This window comes from Pectinophora gossypiella, chromosome 21, assembly GCF_024362695.1.
Source record: "Pectinophora gossypiella chromosome 21, ilPecGoss1.1, whole genome shotgun sequence".
Taxonomy (NCBI): domain Eukaryota; kingdom Metazoa; phylum Arthropoda; class Insecta; order Lepidoptera; family Gelechiidae; genus Pectinophora; species Pectinophora gossypiella.
Genome location: NC_065424.1, coordinates 5368049 through 5386136, shown reverse-complemented (window position 1 = coordinate 5386136; position 18088 = coordinate 5368049). Strand labels below are relative to the sequence as shown.

General features: G+C 39.2%; 2 protein-coding genes across 12 annotated transcripts in view; one reads left to right on the top strand and one right to left on the bottom strand.

Moving 5' to 3' along the window:
- LOC126376613 (KH domain-containing, RNA-binding, signal transduction-associated protein 2-like) overlaps positions 1–18088 on the top strand; it is a 415821-nt gene that overhangs the window by 373828 nt on the left and 23905 nt on the right. For 3 of the 9 annotated variants that reach the window (XM_050024111.1, XM_050024113.1, XM_050024112.1), the window contains exons 12-13: positions 2397–2497; positions 6364–6561. In XM_050024111.1, coding sequence (XP_049880068.1) covers positions 2397–2429 — 33 coding nt within the window. In that variant the 3' untranslated portion in view covers positions 2430–2497; positions 6364–6561. Of the gene's footprint in view, positions 1–2396; positions 2498–6363; positions 6562–18088 lie in introns of those variants that run through there. The other 6 variants (XM_050024110.1, XM_050024120.1, XM_050024115.1 and 3 more) reach the window with 4 other exon arrangements.
- The window catches only part of LOC126376470 (transient receptor potential channel pyrexia-like), a 32925-nt gene that overhangs the window by 8443 nt on the left and 6394 nt on the right, over positions 1–18088 (bottom strand). For 2 of the 3 annotated variants that reach the window (XM_050023857.1, XM_050023856.1), the window contains exons 2-4: positions 16821–16959; positions 12452–12655; positions 9746–9963 (exon numbers count right to left, since the gene is read on the bottom strand). In XM_050023857.1, the coding sequence (XP_049879814.1) occupies positions 9746–9963; positions 12452–12655; positions 16821–16959 (561 nt within the window). Of the gene's footprint in view, positions 1–9745; positions 9964–12451; positions 12656–16820; positions 16960–18088 lie in introns of those variants that run through there. The other variant, XM_050023858.1, reaches the window with a different exon arrangement.

Sequence of the window (18088 nt, the reverse complement as noted above, 5' to 3'; positions counted from 1 at the left end):
TCGCGAATGTCTTCCGACTAACTTAATGCGATCATTAACCACAAAACACCACTTCGTATTAATTATTTAGATTATTCAATGAAGAAAGCAACTGTCCCGTTCCCGTTTCCCGCCAAAAAGCCCCGCAACACACACATACACGTGCGGTCACGAGCATTAATATGTATACACTTTGGTACAATGTCACATTAACTTTTTTGACAAATTGAACTGTAAGTCTCACTAAATGTCAAATATGTTTGTGCGATAGAGTCCTAAAGTGGGTACATTATATTGCTCATGACTGTACTCTTTGTGTTAAACTTAATAAATGTCAGAAACATAGATGTTACCATGTGCAGACCCAAAAATACCAACACAAAAAGGACGTAACATCTTAATTAGCGATTCAAACTCAAAACTCCATAATTCATTGTCTCCCTCCCAACTTTTAAAGGTACCCTAACCCCAAGGGCCTCGTAAAAAGCTGACGGAAAAAAGAATTTTACCTTTAGAAGGTCCTTTAGATTCCTGAGTGATTTAGATAGCCCTGTTTGAATTAATTTGTTCCCTTAAAACAAAAACAAATGCTTATTTTTATTCTTGAATAGCCCAGTCCAGTGGTTAGAGCGTTCGGTTCGATTCCCCATGGAGACATTGTCGATATCATTTTGAGAGACTGTTCTTTGTATGGTAAGCAGTGTTGCCGACAGTAATTTGCTAAAATCCCCAAACGCATTGTCGAAATTCCCCACGTTTGGGGAAAGAAAAATGATAATTCCCCACATATTCCCCACAGAAATAAAACAACCAAAAATGTAGGTAAAGTTCGGTCTCTGTGAGAATGCATTTCTGACGTATGTCAGATATCACTAGTGTCACATTCACTGTAAAGTTCTTTTTAATATCTATATTTTCTAATTATATTTTTCGTTACGTTGAAGAGCAAATACCATCATTTTTTTATTTTTTACAGAAATTAAAAAATGTATTTTTTCCCGCTAGGTAGAGCTACTTGAAAGCTAAATTCTGCCGGTAGGTCGCGACGTATTCCATGTGATTTTTATTTCTGCCACTAGGCGGCGATAATAGATAATACTTAACGTTAAATTCACCGCAAGTTTCCATCAAATTTTACTCTCCAGATTCTGCTGTAAACTTGACGTCAATATACGGCAGTAGTTGGACGGCAACTTGACCATTATTCTGACGTCAACTTACGGAATAATAGGCTATCAGGGAAATCAATCAAGACTAGCAAAAATTTGATGTTAAATATCGCGTATTTGTGTTCATACTTAAAATCCCCGCATTTTCCCCGAATTGAAGCTCTCCCCACACATTCCCCAATCAGCTTTGCTTTCCCCGCAGTTTGGGGAATTCCCCACAGATCGGCAACACTGATGGTAAGGACATTGAATAGAAATTGTTTATTAGAAAAGGAAGCCACACACAAAAACAAGACAATACTATAACTTAAAATGCATAGCAGGCTTGAATCACCTGATTATCCGAAAAGGTAAGATGATTCCATGCTTTGCCTTCGGAGGGCACGTTAAGCCGTTGATTCCGGCCATTAGCCGTGGCCTCCAACAACCCGCAGTGGAACAGCGTGGTGGAGTATGCTCCTTACCCCCTCCGGTTGATTGAGGGGAGGCCTGTGCCCGGCAGTGGGATGTGTATAGGCTGTTTATGTTTGTTATTCTTCAACATAAAATTCAAATATCTCGTAGACGAAATTGCCTGGAAGTATCTGAATTCCAAGACATAAGTTTTTAGGGCTTAACTGTGTGCACTTAAAACTAAAAGCTTCTATGCTAGAAACGAACAAACAGCATAGAATACGATCTGCTATTTTTTTCTTATTTCTTTCCGGGGATGTCGTTAAAACCGACAGAGGGATTGTGTTCTTTCTGACCATTTATGACCGATGAGTTGATCAGCTGTCACCATAAAGGTTTATCCATCTTAGGACTTGGTACCAAGAGTAGCTGGAAGTTGCCTTCGCTTTTATCTGATTAGGCAATGTATCTATTATGATTTTCGTATTTGTTTTGAATTAATGTTTAGATCTTCAATGTTTATCACGTGCTCAGTGATGAAGTAAAACATCGTGAGGAAACCCACATTCTTGAGAAATACGCTTCGGAGGTATGTGATGTGACCTTACCCGTATTGGGCTGGTATTCTCTTCGCTGGTTAGAATGTCAGACAGGCAGATGCTATTGAAAAGAACCGGGCCTGTCAAATGTTCAGGATAGGTAAGCGGACCCTGTGAGAAACGGGATAAAGCTATGGATGATGGTATGGTTATTAAAGTCCTAAGACCCGAAAATTAATAACCTTCAACTATTGTGTCTGAAATTCTAGGCCTTACGAGGACCCCTAGCTCAAACTGACAGTCAACTTGTTGGCAGGGTTTCCGGAGACCACAACCCTGGACAGCTTGACGGCAGCCACCTACTCCAACCACATGAGGAACCTGTCGCACCACGCCTCCAATGCTCTCAAGGAAATCGTAAGTCCCAATTGTTTTACAATGTAGTAAACACGTAAAAAAGGACAATTTGGTCCTGATCACCAACATCGACAAGCCAAAATATCTTTGGAAAGATCTTTTTAGGCAGATGAATTGGGTCTATACCAAAATATTGCAAGGATCTAAAATCCTGAATTATTCTTAAGCACAGCTTTCCCGGGAGAGCTAAAATGATTATTGAATTAGATTAGACTCATCTATTTCACATTTAGTTGTACAACAAAAATAATGTCAACATAGAATGTAATAAATTAAAATAAAATGTCACAAGATAATAAATCAATACAATGTCATGACTAATATGAGTAAAAATAAAATTTTTAACAAAACAAAACCCACTTCAAACGCAAAACTAAAAAGCAATAAATAAATTTACTTCGCACAAAGTAATTAGTACGTATTTTCAATTAGTTAATTATTTTATAATTCTGAAGCCGGTGCCAAGGAAATGCTACAACGAAGTACCGATTCATATATTTTTCAATACTGATTGTTTTGTAATTTTTTGTTTGACATTGTTTTGTAATTGCTTTGATATAGGTATTAAACAATATTGTGTGTACATAGTAATTTGATATTGTAGTAGGGTTGTTGTAGCATTTACTTGGCACCGACTTCAGAATTATAAAATAATTAACTAATTGAAAATACGTACTAATTACTTTGTGCGAAGTAAATTTATTTATTGCTTTTTAGTTTTGCGTTTGAAGTCGGTTTTGTTTTGTTAAAAATTTTATTTTATTTTACGATTTTAAGTGATGGTTAGACCGAGCAAGGATGCAGACAGACAGATTTTCTGATTTATATTCATATATAATAATATAATATATTATTAGTAGTGATCACAATTATTATTGATGAACATGTTTACACACACACACTCACACACGCGCTAACGCACACGAGCACACGCGCACGTACACACGCACACACACACAGACACACGCACACACACACACACACACACACACACACACACACACACACACACACACACACACACACACACACACACACACACACACACACACACACACACACACACACACACACACGCGCGCGCGCGCGCGCACACGCACACACACACACATGTGTATGTGTACATACACACATGTGGTTGTCAGTGGAAGCTGCTATCATACACACTCACGCATACATATAGATACAGTAGATTTCGCGTGGTTCGCTCGCTGCTAAAGCAGCTCGCGTGTCCTGTTTATTCGAAACTGTCCCTCTTCGTATGGCGGCCATCTTGTTTTTCCGCCACTTTGTTCTTTTTCACCGGCGACAGAATTTGACCAAGATTTAAATGGGTGTCGTGGAAACAAACAAAATCCAGGTGCAATAGATTTGCCAGGCCGTAGGATGTCTCCCTGATTGGGAGCAGTTTTCAAAGATGACGTTCCGATCACACGCCTATACATCATTTTTACCCCCAAGACATTTTCTGGAAAAACAAAATTTTGTATGGCGGCCATCTTGTTTTTTCGCCATTTTGTATTTTTTTCACCGGCCATTAAATTCGACCAAGATTTAAATAGGTTTCGTGAAAGAAAAATTGGTTCAGGTGTGATAGTTTCACCAGGCCGTAGGGTGTCACCCTGATGCGGAGCAGTTTTCGAAAATCGGGAAGTATTTCCATACTTAACATGACGATCCGACCACAACCCCGATATATATTTTATATCCCGAGACATTTTCTGAAAAAACAAAATTGTGTATGGCGGCCATCTTGTTTTTCCGCCATTTTGTTTTTTTTTTCGCGCTATGGAATTTGACCAAGATTTAAATAAGTGCTCTCAAAGAAATATTGGTTCACGTGCGATAGTTTTGCCAGGCCGTAGAGTATCTCTCTGATGCGGAGCAGTTTTTGGTGATCAGAAAGTATTTCCGTACTCTACATGACGTTTTGAGTAAGCGCCCCATACATTATTTTTACCCAAACGGGCTTCTTCCAAAATCGACAAAATTTTGTATGGCGGCCATCTTTTTTTTCCGCCATTTTGTTTTTTTGCACCGGCGATTGGATTTGATCAAGATTTAAATACGTTTCGTGAAAGAAAAATTGCTCCAGGTTGTATAGTTTTGCCAGGCCATAGGGTATCTCCCTGATGCTGACCAGTTTTCGAAGGCCGGGAAGTTTTCCCGAAGCCTAAAGATCGATCCGATCAATATGACTTTACAAACGCACTAGTCGCTCCTACGATTTTTGAAAATTCCCCTCGATTTCTCTGGTCTTCCATCATCAGATCCTGACTTCCTTGACATGGGACCCCCTTGGGTATATCTCCTTTCAAACAAAAAAAGAATTATCAAAATCGGTTCATATACGACGAAGATATGCCCGAACAAACATAAAAAAAAAAAAAAAAAAAATATACGGTCGAATTGAGAACCTCCTCCTATTATTATAGCGCGTAAAAAAAAACAAAATGGCGGAAAAACAAGATGGCCGCCATACACAATTTTGTTTTTTCAGAAAATGTCTCGGGATATAAAATATATATCGGGGTTGTGGTCGGATCGTCATGTTAAGTATGGAAATACTTCCCGATTTTCGAAAACTGCTCCGCATCAGGGTGACACCCTACGGCCTGGCGAAACTATCACACCTGAACCAATTTTTCTTTCACGAAACCTATTTAAATCTTGGTCGAATTTAATGGCCGATGAAAAAAATACAAAATGGCGAAAAAACAAGATGGCCGCCATACAAAATTTTGTTTTTCCAGAAAATGTCTTGGGGGTAAAAATGATGTATAGGCGTGTGATCGGAACGTCATCTTTGAAAACTGCTCCCAATCAGGGAGACATCCTACGGCCTGGCAAACCTATTGCACCTGGATTTTGTTTGTTTCCACGACACCCATTTTAATCTTGGTCAAATTCTGTCGCCGGTGAAAAAGAACAAAGTGGCGGAAAAACAAGATGGCCGCCATACGAAGAGGGACAGTTTCGAATAAACAGGACACGCGAGCTGCTTTAGCAGCGAGCGAACCACGCGAAATCTACTGTATCTATATGTATGCGTGAGTGTGTATGATAGCAGCTTCCACTGACAACCACATGTGTGTATGTACACATACACAAGTGTGTGTGTGTGCGTGTGTGTGCGCGCGTGTGTGTGTGTGTGTGTGTGTGTGTGTGTGTGTGTGCGTGTGTCTGTGTGTGTGCGTGTGTACGTGCGCGTGTGCTCGTGTGCGTTAGCGCGTGTGTGAGTGTGTGTGTGTAAACATGTTCATCAATAATAATTGTGATCACTACTAATAATATATTATATTATTATATATGAATATAAATCAGAAAATCTGTCTGTCTGCATCCTTGCTCGGTCTAACCATCACTTAAAATCGTAAAATAAAATAAAATTTTTAACAAAAAAAACCGACTTCAAACGCAAAACTAAAAAGCAATAAATAAATTTACTTCGCACAAAGTAATTAGTACGTATTTTCAATTAGTTAATTATTTTATAATTCTGAAGTCGGTGCCAAGTAAATGCTACAACAACCCTACTACAATATCAAATTACTATGTACACACAATATTGTTTAATACCTATATCAAAGCAATTACAAAACAATGTCAAACAAAAAATTACAAAACAATCAGTATTGAAAAATATATGAATCGGTACTTCGTTGTAGCATTTCCTTGGCACCGGCTTCAGAATTATAAAATAATTAACTAATTGAAAATACGTACTAATTACTTTGTGCGAAGTAAATTTATTTATTGCTTTTTAGTTTTGCGTTTGAAGTCGGTTTTTTTTTGTTAAAAATTTTTAATACTAGTAGGTAGTGGCTCATATAACAAAATGCATCCAGGCTTATAATTCCTTGTAGGACGTGACAGATGAGCTGGTGGTGCTAAGACTGGTGTCGAGGAAGACAGAGGCTGTGGTGGCCCCGGACAGGGAGTTTCACCTCATTGTCGTGATGAGGAAGACATAAAGAAGACTTGGCGAAATGTACTTGGCCTTGGCCCAATGAATACACTTATTCCTTATTGAATTGTAGTGTATCGGATGATATTACTTTGTTATGAATATAATATTGATGGATATTAGATATTATTATTAGATTTTTACATAACATAACATAACAAATACTTAACACTACCACACACTACTGAGGAGCTCGATGGCGCAATGGTAAACGCGCTCGGTCCGCGATTGATGAAGTAAAGCAACTTTCGCAGAGGCCGGTCACAGGATGGGTGACCACAAAAAAAAAAGTTTTCATCTCGAGCTCCTCCGTGCTTCGGAAGGCACGTTAAGCCGTTGGTCCCGGCTGCATCAGCAGTCGTTAATAACCACCAATCCGCACTGGGCCCGCGTGGTGGTTTAAGGCCCGATCTCCCTATCCATCCATAGGGAAGGCCCGTGCCCCAGCAGTGGGGAAGTTTATGGGCTGATGATGATGACCACACACTACTTACTTACATATTACCAGACTTACATATAATATCAAGGGACCATGCCAAGGGGCCATGCCAAGGGGCCATAGGGGGGAGGGATTATGCTCCATACCTCCTCCGGTTGATTGAGGGGAGGCATGTGCCCAGCAGTACAGATACAGGCTATTTATGTTATGTAAAGGGACCAAACTGAAAACGAACCCAGGACCTACGATTTGAGCAATAGGCTGGTTTCCAACTTGTCAAATCAGTTACTTTTAAACGTCATAACACAAAATTACTACTTAGGAAATTTTATATGATTTTTAATGCACTTGTCATGCACACTGTGACGTCATAGAAAAACGTGTTTAAATGTCGGACGTATTATTACGTTTTTCTTGATTTAAATTAATTAATTAGTTAAATAGAAAAACGAAAATGCTTTTCGTTAGTTTTAGATCTGTCTTTATTTAGTAATTAGAATTTCATAATTTATATTGAACCTAGTACAGTCATGAGCAATATCAGGTAACCACCTTAGAACCCTGTCGCACTATCATATTCGACATTTAATGAAACTTACGGTTTAATTTGTCAATAAAGTTAATGTGACATGGTTTCAAAGTGTATACATATTAGTACTCGTGACCGTACACAATTATGAAGTACGATGTCTAGCAGGAGTCAACACAAGGTCTACAAAATATTTGCGTTGGTCCTATCACACAATACAATAAAAAAAAAAACAAAATATAACGCACATAAACAACATTAAAAAACATACCTGATATTGACTAAATTGTAGATGTTCTTAGAAAAGGTTCAGTACGATCTACTCTGAACCGACGTGCGTGTATGAAACGATTGATGAATGTGGAGGAAGCAAGAGAAGTGTGTTAGGATCGAAGCAAATGAAATTCCATAGTCTCTGCTTACCCCGGTGAGAAATAGGCGTGAGTTTATATATGTATGCATTAAAAAAGCAATTACAAAGCCCTTACCCCGGTGAGAAATAGGCGTGAGTTTATATATGTATGCATTAAAAAAGCAATTACAAAGCCTTAAGAGAAGTACAATCGGCGGCTTTATGGCTAAACAACAATTTCTTCCAGGAAACCTTACGGTGAAACAACTTTCTACATAGTGGAGTCGCTAAATAATCGTGATAGATAAAATAGTTATAGGTACCATAAGAGTATACGTCTTTTGTCTGTCTATACGGATATACTTAGGTAGAGGCTACACTAATGAGGGGATGTAACATGAATCTACCATTAAGGTACCTCCTAAAGATTAGCAGTATTATATTGGCATAGGTAGTTTGCCGGGTCTTACAACATAGTTTCGACATCACTATAATGGCTCTTAGCACAGCCCTTTTAGAATACTGTTTCAATACACCCATCAAAAGTTACAGCGGAAAACATTGTTACATTAACATAAAAAATGTGTGTGAAAGGTATAAATACATCTTCCGAATACATCCCGCTTAGGGACGGTACTGAAAAGTATCGGCGTCCGAAGGACGTAATATACGATCCCGACGACCCGATTACTCTAGCCATAGAGGCAGCCAATCAGCTCGCGACACCAAACACTTCAGGACCCCGATACCGACCCCGCCGGCGTGGTCGACGATTTCCCTCATTCAGCGCTTATCGCTATCGACCCACTAGGGTCGATTAATTCTTTCAAATATTTTTCCTCTCAGACGACGCCCTGAGCCGAGGTTCGCGCCCAACTGGGCACCCTCAGGCCTGTTGTCTTAAACGTTGTACCGGGTGAGAGCCTTCAGCGCTCCCCATTTGTCCGGCCAAGTAGTTAATGCCATCTGCGGCAAATCTACAACAAGTCACGTCAAAAGAAAAAAGTATGAATACTGAGATGACGACTGACAGAAATGAATGGAAGAGGAATACATGTTGTGCCGACCACACCTAGAGTCAGATAAAGGCAGGATGATGATGATGGCCCTTGTGATGATGGCATTTGGGACCCCCCAAATGCCATCATCACAAGGGTTTGTGTGAAACGGTCACCCAACGTAAACGATACGTATTAGCCACAACAATTTAACCTACTTAAACGAATCTTTGAGTTAACAATCAAATCCTACAACTACAACTGAAGGTGGATCGCTGAAGCCAGAACCCAGCTTTGGCCCTTACATCGTATGGTTATAGGAATAGTCACAGGCCTCCCCTTTATCATGCGGAAGGCGTATGGAGCATACTCCACCGCGCTGCTCAAAAGAGCAAAATGGGAGGGAATAAGACATACGCAGGCGTTTCTTGTCCTTTCTGCTAACCTATATAAACCCAGGGCAGATAGTTTTATAAAAACTAGTTGCAGTCAGCCTGCGCGCTAGACTGAATCTAGGTGCGTAGCTGTTACGACGTTCTCCAAAAATGCCTAATAGTTATTATTGGTGTTAGTATTTTGTTGCTAAAACGGATCTGGCTAGTCAAATTTATATAAAAGATGGCGTTGGGTCCATATTTTAGTAATGTTATATAATATTACCATTTTTCTAAAGCGCCTGCAATGCACCCTAGCCAAATAAAGGATAGACTCACAAAGTGATTTCGACAATATCCCCATCGGAAACTGAACCCATACCTCCAGATCGTGAGCCTAACGCTCTAACTACTAGACCATGAAGCCTACTACATCCGGACAGTAATTGCACAGTCTTAGCGAAGAAAATAAGCATGCAGAATGCTACTCCGACAAAAGCGTGGCTCTTAATTAGTGATGTAAATTGCACAGTCCAAAGACTATGAGATAATATTTCGCTGAGAAAAGGTCGAAAACTTGAAGACTAACCTTCAGGAAAATCCAGCAAAATAGCCATCTGTCTGGCATTCCCTGCCCAGGCCGCAAGGTGTAGGGGCGTCCTCCCTAGCTTGTCCAGCCGGTGTTTTTCTGCTCCAAACTTGAGGAGGAGCGCCAGGGCTTCGCCACCGGCCAGGGCGGCGAAATGGCATGACGAGATGAGCCCCAGACGGCAAGTCGCGTTTGGGTTCGCACCTGCATTGAGCAGCCTGGAATGTAATGATTTGGGTCATGGGTCCTAACCTGATGGAGCTACACGCCGTATGGTCGCGATCAAACAGAATCAGAATTATTTATTCAGTGTTATGGCTGAGGAGAAGAAATGACAAGAAACTGCAACAGCAACACATCTTTTAAATCAATGAGGGTTTACATTACACGTTATTTAATAATAGTGGAACACATTCAATACCACACATTTTTATCATTTAGGTAATCATTAATCTTCTGACAAATTTAAAATATTATCTGGTATTTTATTGTAATAACGTAATTACACCCTCAAAAACGATGAATTTTATTTTACTTAATCTAGAATTTTGAATAGCAATTTTATTTTTATTCCTTGTATTATAAGTATGCCGTTCACAGTTAAGTACATAACTATTCTAAACATGCTATGAAGGGCAGATGTGCGGGGGAGGAAAAACGATAATTACGTATTGGTTCAGGCAACTTTTTATTCTTATTCGGGATGTAGTCATGAGCTCATGCTATGTGTTGTATGTTATGTGTTATGTTATTTTATCTGTCATGTGGGTTACAATGACTGGCCATTTTTTAAATTAATTTTCTTATTTATTAATTAGGTAGAAAATATCTATACAAAGGTATTAAATAGTAGCTAATAGGTATGGAATGTTAGTAATATTTTAAAGCTGATCTGTCATTTTGGGCAGTCATTCTGATGCTCACACCAGCCTGACCAATTGTAAATGCGAAAAATCGGATCACGATAATGACCTTTCTTTTCTTGTAATCAACCGTACCTACCTAAATAGGAATGGTGTCACATCATAAAATTGATATCACATGGTTTTCAGTATTTATGACCGGTTAATGGCAATAGGCTCGACCCCTATACATGAGATGGGACTTTACACGTTGACAGTCCAGTGATCCATATACAGGTCATGACGGACTAGCTCCATTCGTCCGTGACCCCTACATGGGTCACTAAGAAACGGTCAGGTACGCACTAAGGGCGCTGTACTTGGATCCCGGGTAAACAGCGAAGGTTGAAGTAATATGCGAGACTTGAGAGACTATGCAAGGAAGTCAAAATACTTTATTTTATTTTATTAAAAAGGATTGTAAACAATACACATATAACATAACTCGAAACAGGTTTAGAACTAGTCTACAATCCAAAAAAAAATAGTGTACACAGCATGACAAAATAGTAGAAAGGACAGAAACTAACGATAAACAATACATATTTAAGTAATACTTATTAATACACTAAAAACTTACTTTTTTTTTTTGTTATTTCTGTATTGTAAGTTTGTAATGTGGCGTCCAATATGGAAATAAATATTTTCTTTCTTTCTTTCTTTCTTTAAAAAAATTACCACAAGGCCAAAACAAAACTAAGTAAGATAGCTAAAGAAGCAAGTGAGACCACAATAATCGTTTAAACTTCGCAATATTATTGTCGAAAAGATCAACTTTATACAGGGACTGTCAACGTGTTAAACATAGCTGGCGAGAAGTGGATGAGTACTATACTCCTCCTACCCCTTCGAGGATAAAAGTGTGATGCTATGTTATGTTATATTCGTATTTACTTAAGACAATCCTTACGAAAGATAAACATGCGAGATGTTTCGATATTTGTTCATGAGAAGTGTTTATTTTCTCCTTATTAAAATTTGATGTTAAGTTAGAAGTTTACGTTACAAAGTACTTGCGGTGCCGCCGGAGGGATTAAAGGATTATCTGATCATCTACGAAAATCGGTCTACTTAAACGCAAAGTGCCTGACTGTTACAACCCAGCCACCAAAAAGGTCGTCTTCAAAGCCCTTCCCTTACACTTAGGATACGCGTGGTAGCCCAGTTGGTTTTTTTTTTGACGTGACTTATTGTAGATTTGCCGCAGATGGCATTAACTACATGGCCGGACAAAAATGGGGAGCGCTGAAGGCTCTCACCCGGTAACCCAGTTGGAAGAACGTTTCACTCTCCATAGAATAAGGTTTCACTCTACATATAGAACGGTAATTCTCCGCTCCCAACCAGCGTTTGAGCTAGGTGTAGTCTTCAATCGTATGGCTTCAGACGTCACACACCAGATGCTCGTTTACGATAACGTCAATGTGTGGTGTCTGTGTAAAACGAGGCTGTTCGTATGAAGTGGCCTGGGTGTGCTTTCGCTCCAACACATGTTTGGATCTTAAATGTTTATCGCGTGCTCAGTGGTGAAGGAAAATATCGTGAGGAAACCGACATTCCCGAGAAATGCGTTTCGAAGGTATGTGACCTTACCTGTATTGGACTGTTATTCCCTTCGCGGGTTCGGAGAGCTTCCGCAACGCATCCATTGCCACCTTCATGTGCATGGCACTTTAGCTAGCTTATTGAGTTTCTACACTTGCTATGCCTAATAAAAGTTTCTGATGGGACTATAAAATTAAGAAACCCAGTTCTTCAACCATAATCACCTCAGAATTCCTCTCTAAGTATTTAGCCTACTCACCTTTCCACCTCCTCGACATTATGCCCCTCGATGGCTTCCAACAGCTCAGTGTTGAGCCTCCTCAGGCGTCGGTCGCTGCGGCGCCATTTCTTGGGCCAAGTCTCTGGAACGTCACCCAGAGGAGTGTTGTTAGCTGTAGAGGCGATCGACGGGGTCTCATCAGGGATGCTACTGTTTGATGGATATTGGCGCCATTCTAGGTTTCTGTGGAGAAGTTGAGGTTGAGTTACGCATAAAAAAAATTTTCTTCTCTTCTCCTTATCCTGGTTGTGCGGTGGAATGACAGCCTTTCAACCCTGGTGGCAGGGTTATGATTGAGCAGGCAAAGGCCCCTGACATGGCTAATAAGAATAGTACTCAGAATTTCATAATTTATTTTGAACCTAATACAGTCATGAGCAATATAATGTACCCACTTTAGGACTCTGTCGCACTAACATATTAGACATTTAGCGAGACTTACAGTTCAATTTGTCAAAAAAGTTAATGTGACATGGTACCAAAGTGTATACATATTAATGCTCGTGACCGTACACAACCCACATCCTTATCGAATGATATCTATTCCGTGTCAGCGATCTATAAAAAGGTATTATTCATAAGCCGTTCAAAGATAAATTATAATTATGCAATCGTAATATACGAGTACAATATTTTATTATAATGCATTAGCATAGAATAAGGAATAATACAACGTATAGAACGGCAACTCGCCGCCCCCACCAGCGTCTGAGATAGGTTTACCTCACCCCCCTCGAACATAGTTTAGACTTGAATCGTGATGGCTGCGCGCGGACCGTTGTTTTTATTTTTTATCAGTTTAGTTTCATCATCATCACCAGCCCATTAACGTCCCCACTGGCGGGCCTTCCCCATGGATGGATAGGGAGATCGGGCCTTAAACCACCACGCGGGCCCAGTGCGGATTGGTGGTTATTAACGGCTGCTAATGCAGCCGGGACCAACGGCTTAACGTGCCTTCCGAAGCACGAAGGAGCTCGAGATGAAAACTTTTTTTTTGTGGTCACCCATCCTATGACCGGCCTTTGCGAAAGTAGCTTAACTTCAACATTCGCAGACCGAGCGTGTTTACCGCTGTGCCACCGAGCTCCTCAGTTTAGTTTATATGTTCTAATTTTGAAATTGGACGCCGATGAAATCAGAAATCAGAATCATTTATTCAACATTTTTGAATTTACGTCATTTCGCAAGGTTTTGGCTGAGGAGAAGAAATGAGAAGAAACTGCAACAGCAACACATCTTTTAAAAACCAATGAGGGTGTACCATTACAAGTTATTTAATAACTGGAGGAACACATTAAATAACAAACATTTTTATCATTTAGGTAGTCATTAATCTTATAATAAGCTTTTTTTTGTGTGTCAGGATCGAAGCAAATGGAATTCTATAGTCTCTGCTTACCCCGGTGGGAAATAGGCGTGAGTTTATGTATGTGTGTATGTAAGCTTCACATGAGCTTTAAATTTATTTTCTGACAAATTTAAAATATTATCTGGTATTTTATTGGACCACGGAGGCCATTGAGTTAGTAAGTAATGACGGTTAAATTAGGTATTGTAATTGGCATCCCTCAGACGTCACACACACAGTTGCGCGTTGTTAATGTCAATGTGTAGTGTCTGTGTAAAACGAGGGTGTTTGTATGAAGTGTCCGGGCTGTAATTATAGTTGAGTCTGTAATTCTAGACAAGAATGGATTGAATAGAAGCAATCTGGGTAACATCTAAACTAGGTAACTACATATAATTATTATGATGTCACGTTTATTATGATATTATGGTGTCACATTAAAGTGATGTGTTTTTTTTTTTTCATTCTATGATTTTATAGACGGTTTTTTCTATACAGAATATGCCATCCTCATCCTTACAATATTATAGGTTTATCCTACGTTTCTCCGCTATCTTAAATAACTTATAAAGTGAAGTAGGGGAGGCCAAGACACTATTACATATACAGGGTGTTAGTGACATCGTAACGAATACTAAGGCTGATGATTCAGACCATGATTCTGAGTTGATATCAAGTGGAATTTTCTGTCGTAAAATTCATATTTTTTCTGCTTTTTTAATTATTTTCATTTCCATACTGTTTACAGAACTAAAAACCGTAGATGGCGCTAGTATGATTAGTTCGGTCCTGCAATTTTTTTTTACCATTTCGCGCTTCAAAATGCAGGGGCCAGTGGCGGGTGGCAAATCGGAGGATTTTCATAAGTTTTTCTGATCACTTAGGTTATTTATTGATCCATTAATGTATTCGTTAAACATAATGCAGAAATATTGCTTTAATTCAGAATTTATACCCGTGTGAAATTTTAAATTAGAAAATATAATAGTTGGGAAGACCGTCTACATTAAGAGAGGGAAGTCCGTCATATGCCGATCTTGCCTCAATCCAGATATTGTCAACTATTACAGCAGAGCGTATTTTATGCAAGACTAGTGAGATAGTATTTTGTGTCCCATTCTGTTAATATTTTGTGTTTGTGTGTGTTCACATTATAAATCTTACTGACTTATACCTAATATTAAGTAATATGTGTACGTCACATAGTCTACCACCAGACAATCAAGACGCTTTTTAGTGACACCTCATTTGTTTAACTCTGATATGTGCTTTAGGGGTTAGGAGGGAACAAACGTGTATACACACATACATACATACATAGCGCATAACCCTCCTTTTGCTTCACCGAAGTCTGGTAAACAATATGACGAAATGTTTACAACCACTGTCACCAAAGACTTGCCTTGTTTTATAAAAATAATCATTATCTGTGTAATTAAAGCCTTATTCATAAATCGGTAAAGTACGTATCAGAATGGCATTGTTGGTTCACCGCCTGAAAGTATTTTCATACGTCTAGGCCTACGATTTCTAACTAATAATGCGTTTTTTCTTTTGTGGACGGACTTGCCTCACACTGCATTAGAAGACCGTCTACTTGACATGTTTTAAAAACACGATTGTATATCAAAAGATTACGGCGCTTTCCCTTATATTTAGACTTATAGCCAAGTAAAATTATCTATCATACCCGATCATATGACTTGGTCTACAAATAATATCTTCTTCAATAAACTCAATCAAACTAAAATTTTAGAACAGTATGCCGGTCTTCCCCACATTGACCTTAAATATATAAAATTAATATATATAAATATTGGCATACCTATATATTATATATCTAGTTATTATAGCAAATGTAAATTGTTACTGGCAATTTTATTTTATTCTTTATTCTTAGTTCCATTAAAAACCGTCGACTTCTTTCGTAGCGCGGATTACAATTTAAAACCTAGTTTATCTTTCGACTTGAGTTTTGTAATTAGACAGTTCCCATATAAAAACAGGGACTTGAGCATGGTCTTGAGGGCAGTCTCAGCTGAGATTAGTTTATTAATACCACCCTAAGTATTAAGGTCGACTGAGGAAACATGCCTCTCTGTGTTATTGTTAGAAAATTTCAGCCTCCGTAGTTTAGTAGTTAAAACGTTAGGCCCAAGATCTGGAGTTCCGGATTCGATTCCCGACGGGGACCTTGTCGAAATCACTTTGTGGGACTGTCCTTTGTTTAGTAAGGACATAGCAGGCTTGAATCACGTGATTATCCGAAAAAGTAAGATGATTCCGTGCTTCGGAGAGCCGTTGGTCCGAGCTATTAGCCGCAGTGGAGCAGCGTAGTGGAGTATGCTCCATACCCCCTCTGGTTGATTGAGGGGAGGCCTGTGCTCAACAGTGGGACGTATATAGGCTGTTTATGTTATGTTATATTTAGACTTGGTTTTGTAATTACACTATAAAGGTCAATTGTGGGAACATTCCTCTCTGTGTTATTGTTAGAAAATGATCTGTTCTCCTTGATAGTTGTAGAAATAACATACTGTAGATAGATAGCACTATATTAACACTAGACTTCATGTTGATCTAGGTTTAACATGTACAATTTAACTATACAGGGTGTTAGTGACATCGTAACGAAAACTTTGAGGGATGTATCAGACCATGATTCTGAGTTGATATCAAGTGGAATTTTCCGCTGGATTAAAACCAGCTTGTCTTTTTTTTGACGTGACTTATTGTAGATTTGCCGCAGATGGCATTAACTACTTGGCCGGACAAATGGGGAGCGCTGAAGGCTCTCATCCGGTACAACGTTTAAGACAACAGGCCTGAGAGTGCCCAGATGGGCGCGAACCTCGGCTTAGTGCGACGTCTGAGAGGAAAAATATTTGTCCGGCCAAGTAGTTAATGCCATCTGCGGCAAATCTACAATAAGTCACGTCAAAAAAAAGGCTGCGGGAATGAGAGAAGTTATCCAACCGAGTGGTAAACCATACATACTGTGAGACATCAAGAGGCCCCAAGTTGACAGGGCGCGGGGGTCGCAGCCGGGCGGGCAGAGGAGACACTCTATCGTCCAAAAGTGGCTGCAATGTGTCGCGCTCTTCTGTGCAACCCTCTGGGATACCCGCCTCCACGTCTGTAAGTAACATATTTATTCATCCTCTTAAACAGCCTCTAATGGTCCAGTGGTTGAGCGTTGGAGTCAAGATCCGAAGGCCCCGGGTTCGAATCCCGGTGGGGACACATCACAAGAATCACTATGTGATACCTAGTTTGCTTAGGACATTCCAGGCTGATCACCAGATTGTCCGAAAGTAAGATGATCCGTGCTTAACGGCACGTTAAGCCGTTGGTCCCGGTTACTAATTTATAGATGTAAGTTAGTAATCTTTGCATGAGATATGTAAGGGGCCTTTGGCGGCTCAAGCATAACCCTAACACCAGGGTTGATGAGGTTGGTATTCCACCTAACAACCCACAGGATAAGGATACAGGATGTCTAATGAATAGGTTGGGAATGATGAATAATCACATGCTATGGCTCTTCAAACATTAATTCGTTGTCAACAAAAAATGGAATTCCCGCCGACGCAGACCTCGGCTGTTTTCCTTATATTATGTTAAACATCTTGCACTTTTCTGACTATTAATATTCACTTATTTTGTTAATGTGTACTAGTACCTACTTAACTAATATTTTTTCAATGAGAGACTTTCCACGCTACGTTTCCCAAAAATAATATAGATGGCGTTGTCCAGATTTAACGTGATAATTACCTATTTTCTAACTACTCGGATACATAATTATTCCAAAATACCAGTCTGGTTGTCCCGCATTCCAAGTTCAGTGTGTTTCAAACTTTTTCAAATTCAGAATTGATTATTAGCGTACCTACAAAATAAAAAAATTAGATTTTTTTTTGATTGAAACCGCAAACAAAATGCTCCGCCAGTGTGGTTGTCCCGCATTCCAAGTTCAGTTTGTTTCAAACTTTTTCAAATTCAGAATTGATTATTTGCGTATAAAATTTAAAAAAAATAAGAAAAAAGTTCAATATTACCTTTATTGGTAAATATTGATTTATAAACTTGAGAACTTAGTCAAATGAGATACTTTTTACAAAACGTGAAAACGAAAGAATTTTCTTTGTATTTTGTATGGAAATACTGTCCTGTGATATCATCAACAAAAACGGTCAAACGTCGTACTCATTGTTACTTAATTAATAAATAAAATTCAAAAATACGTCGAATAGTAAAATGAG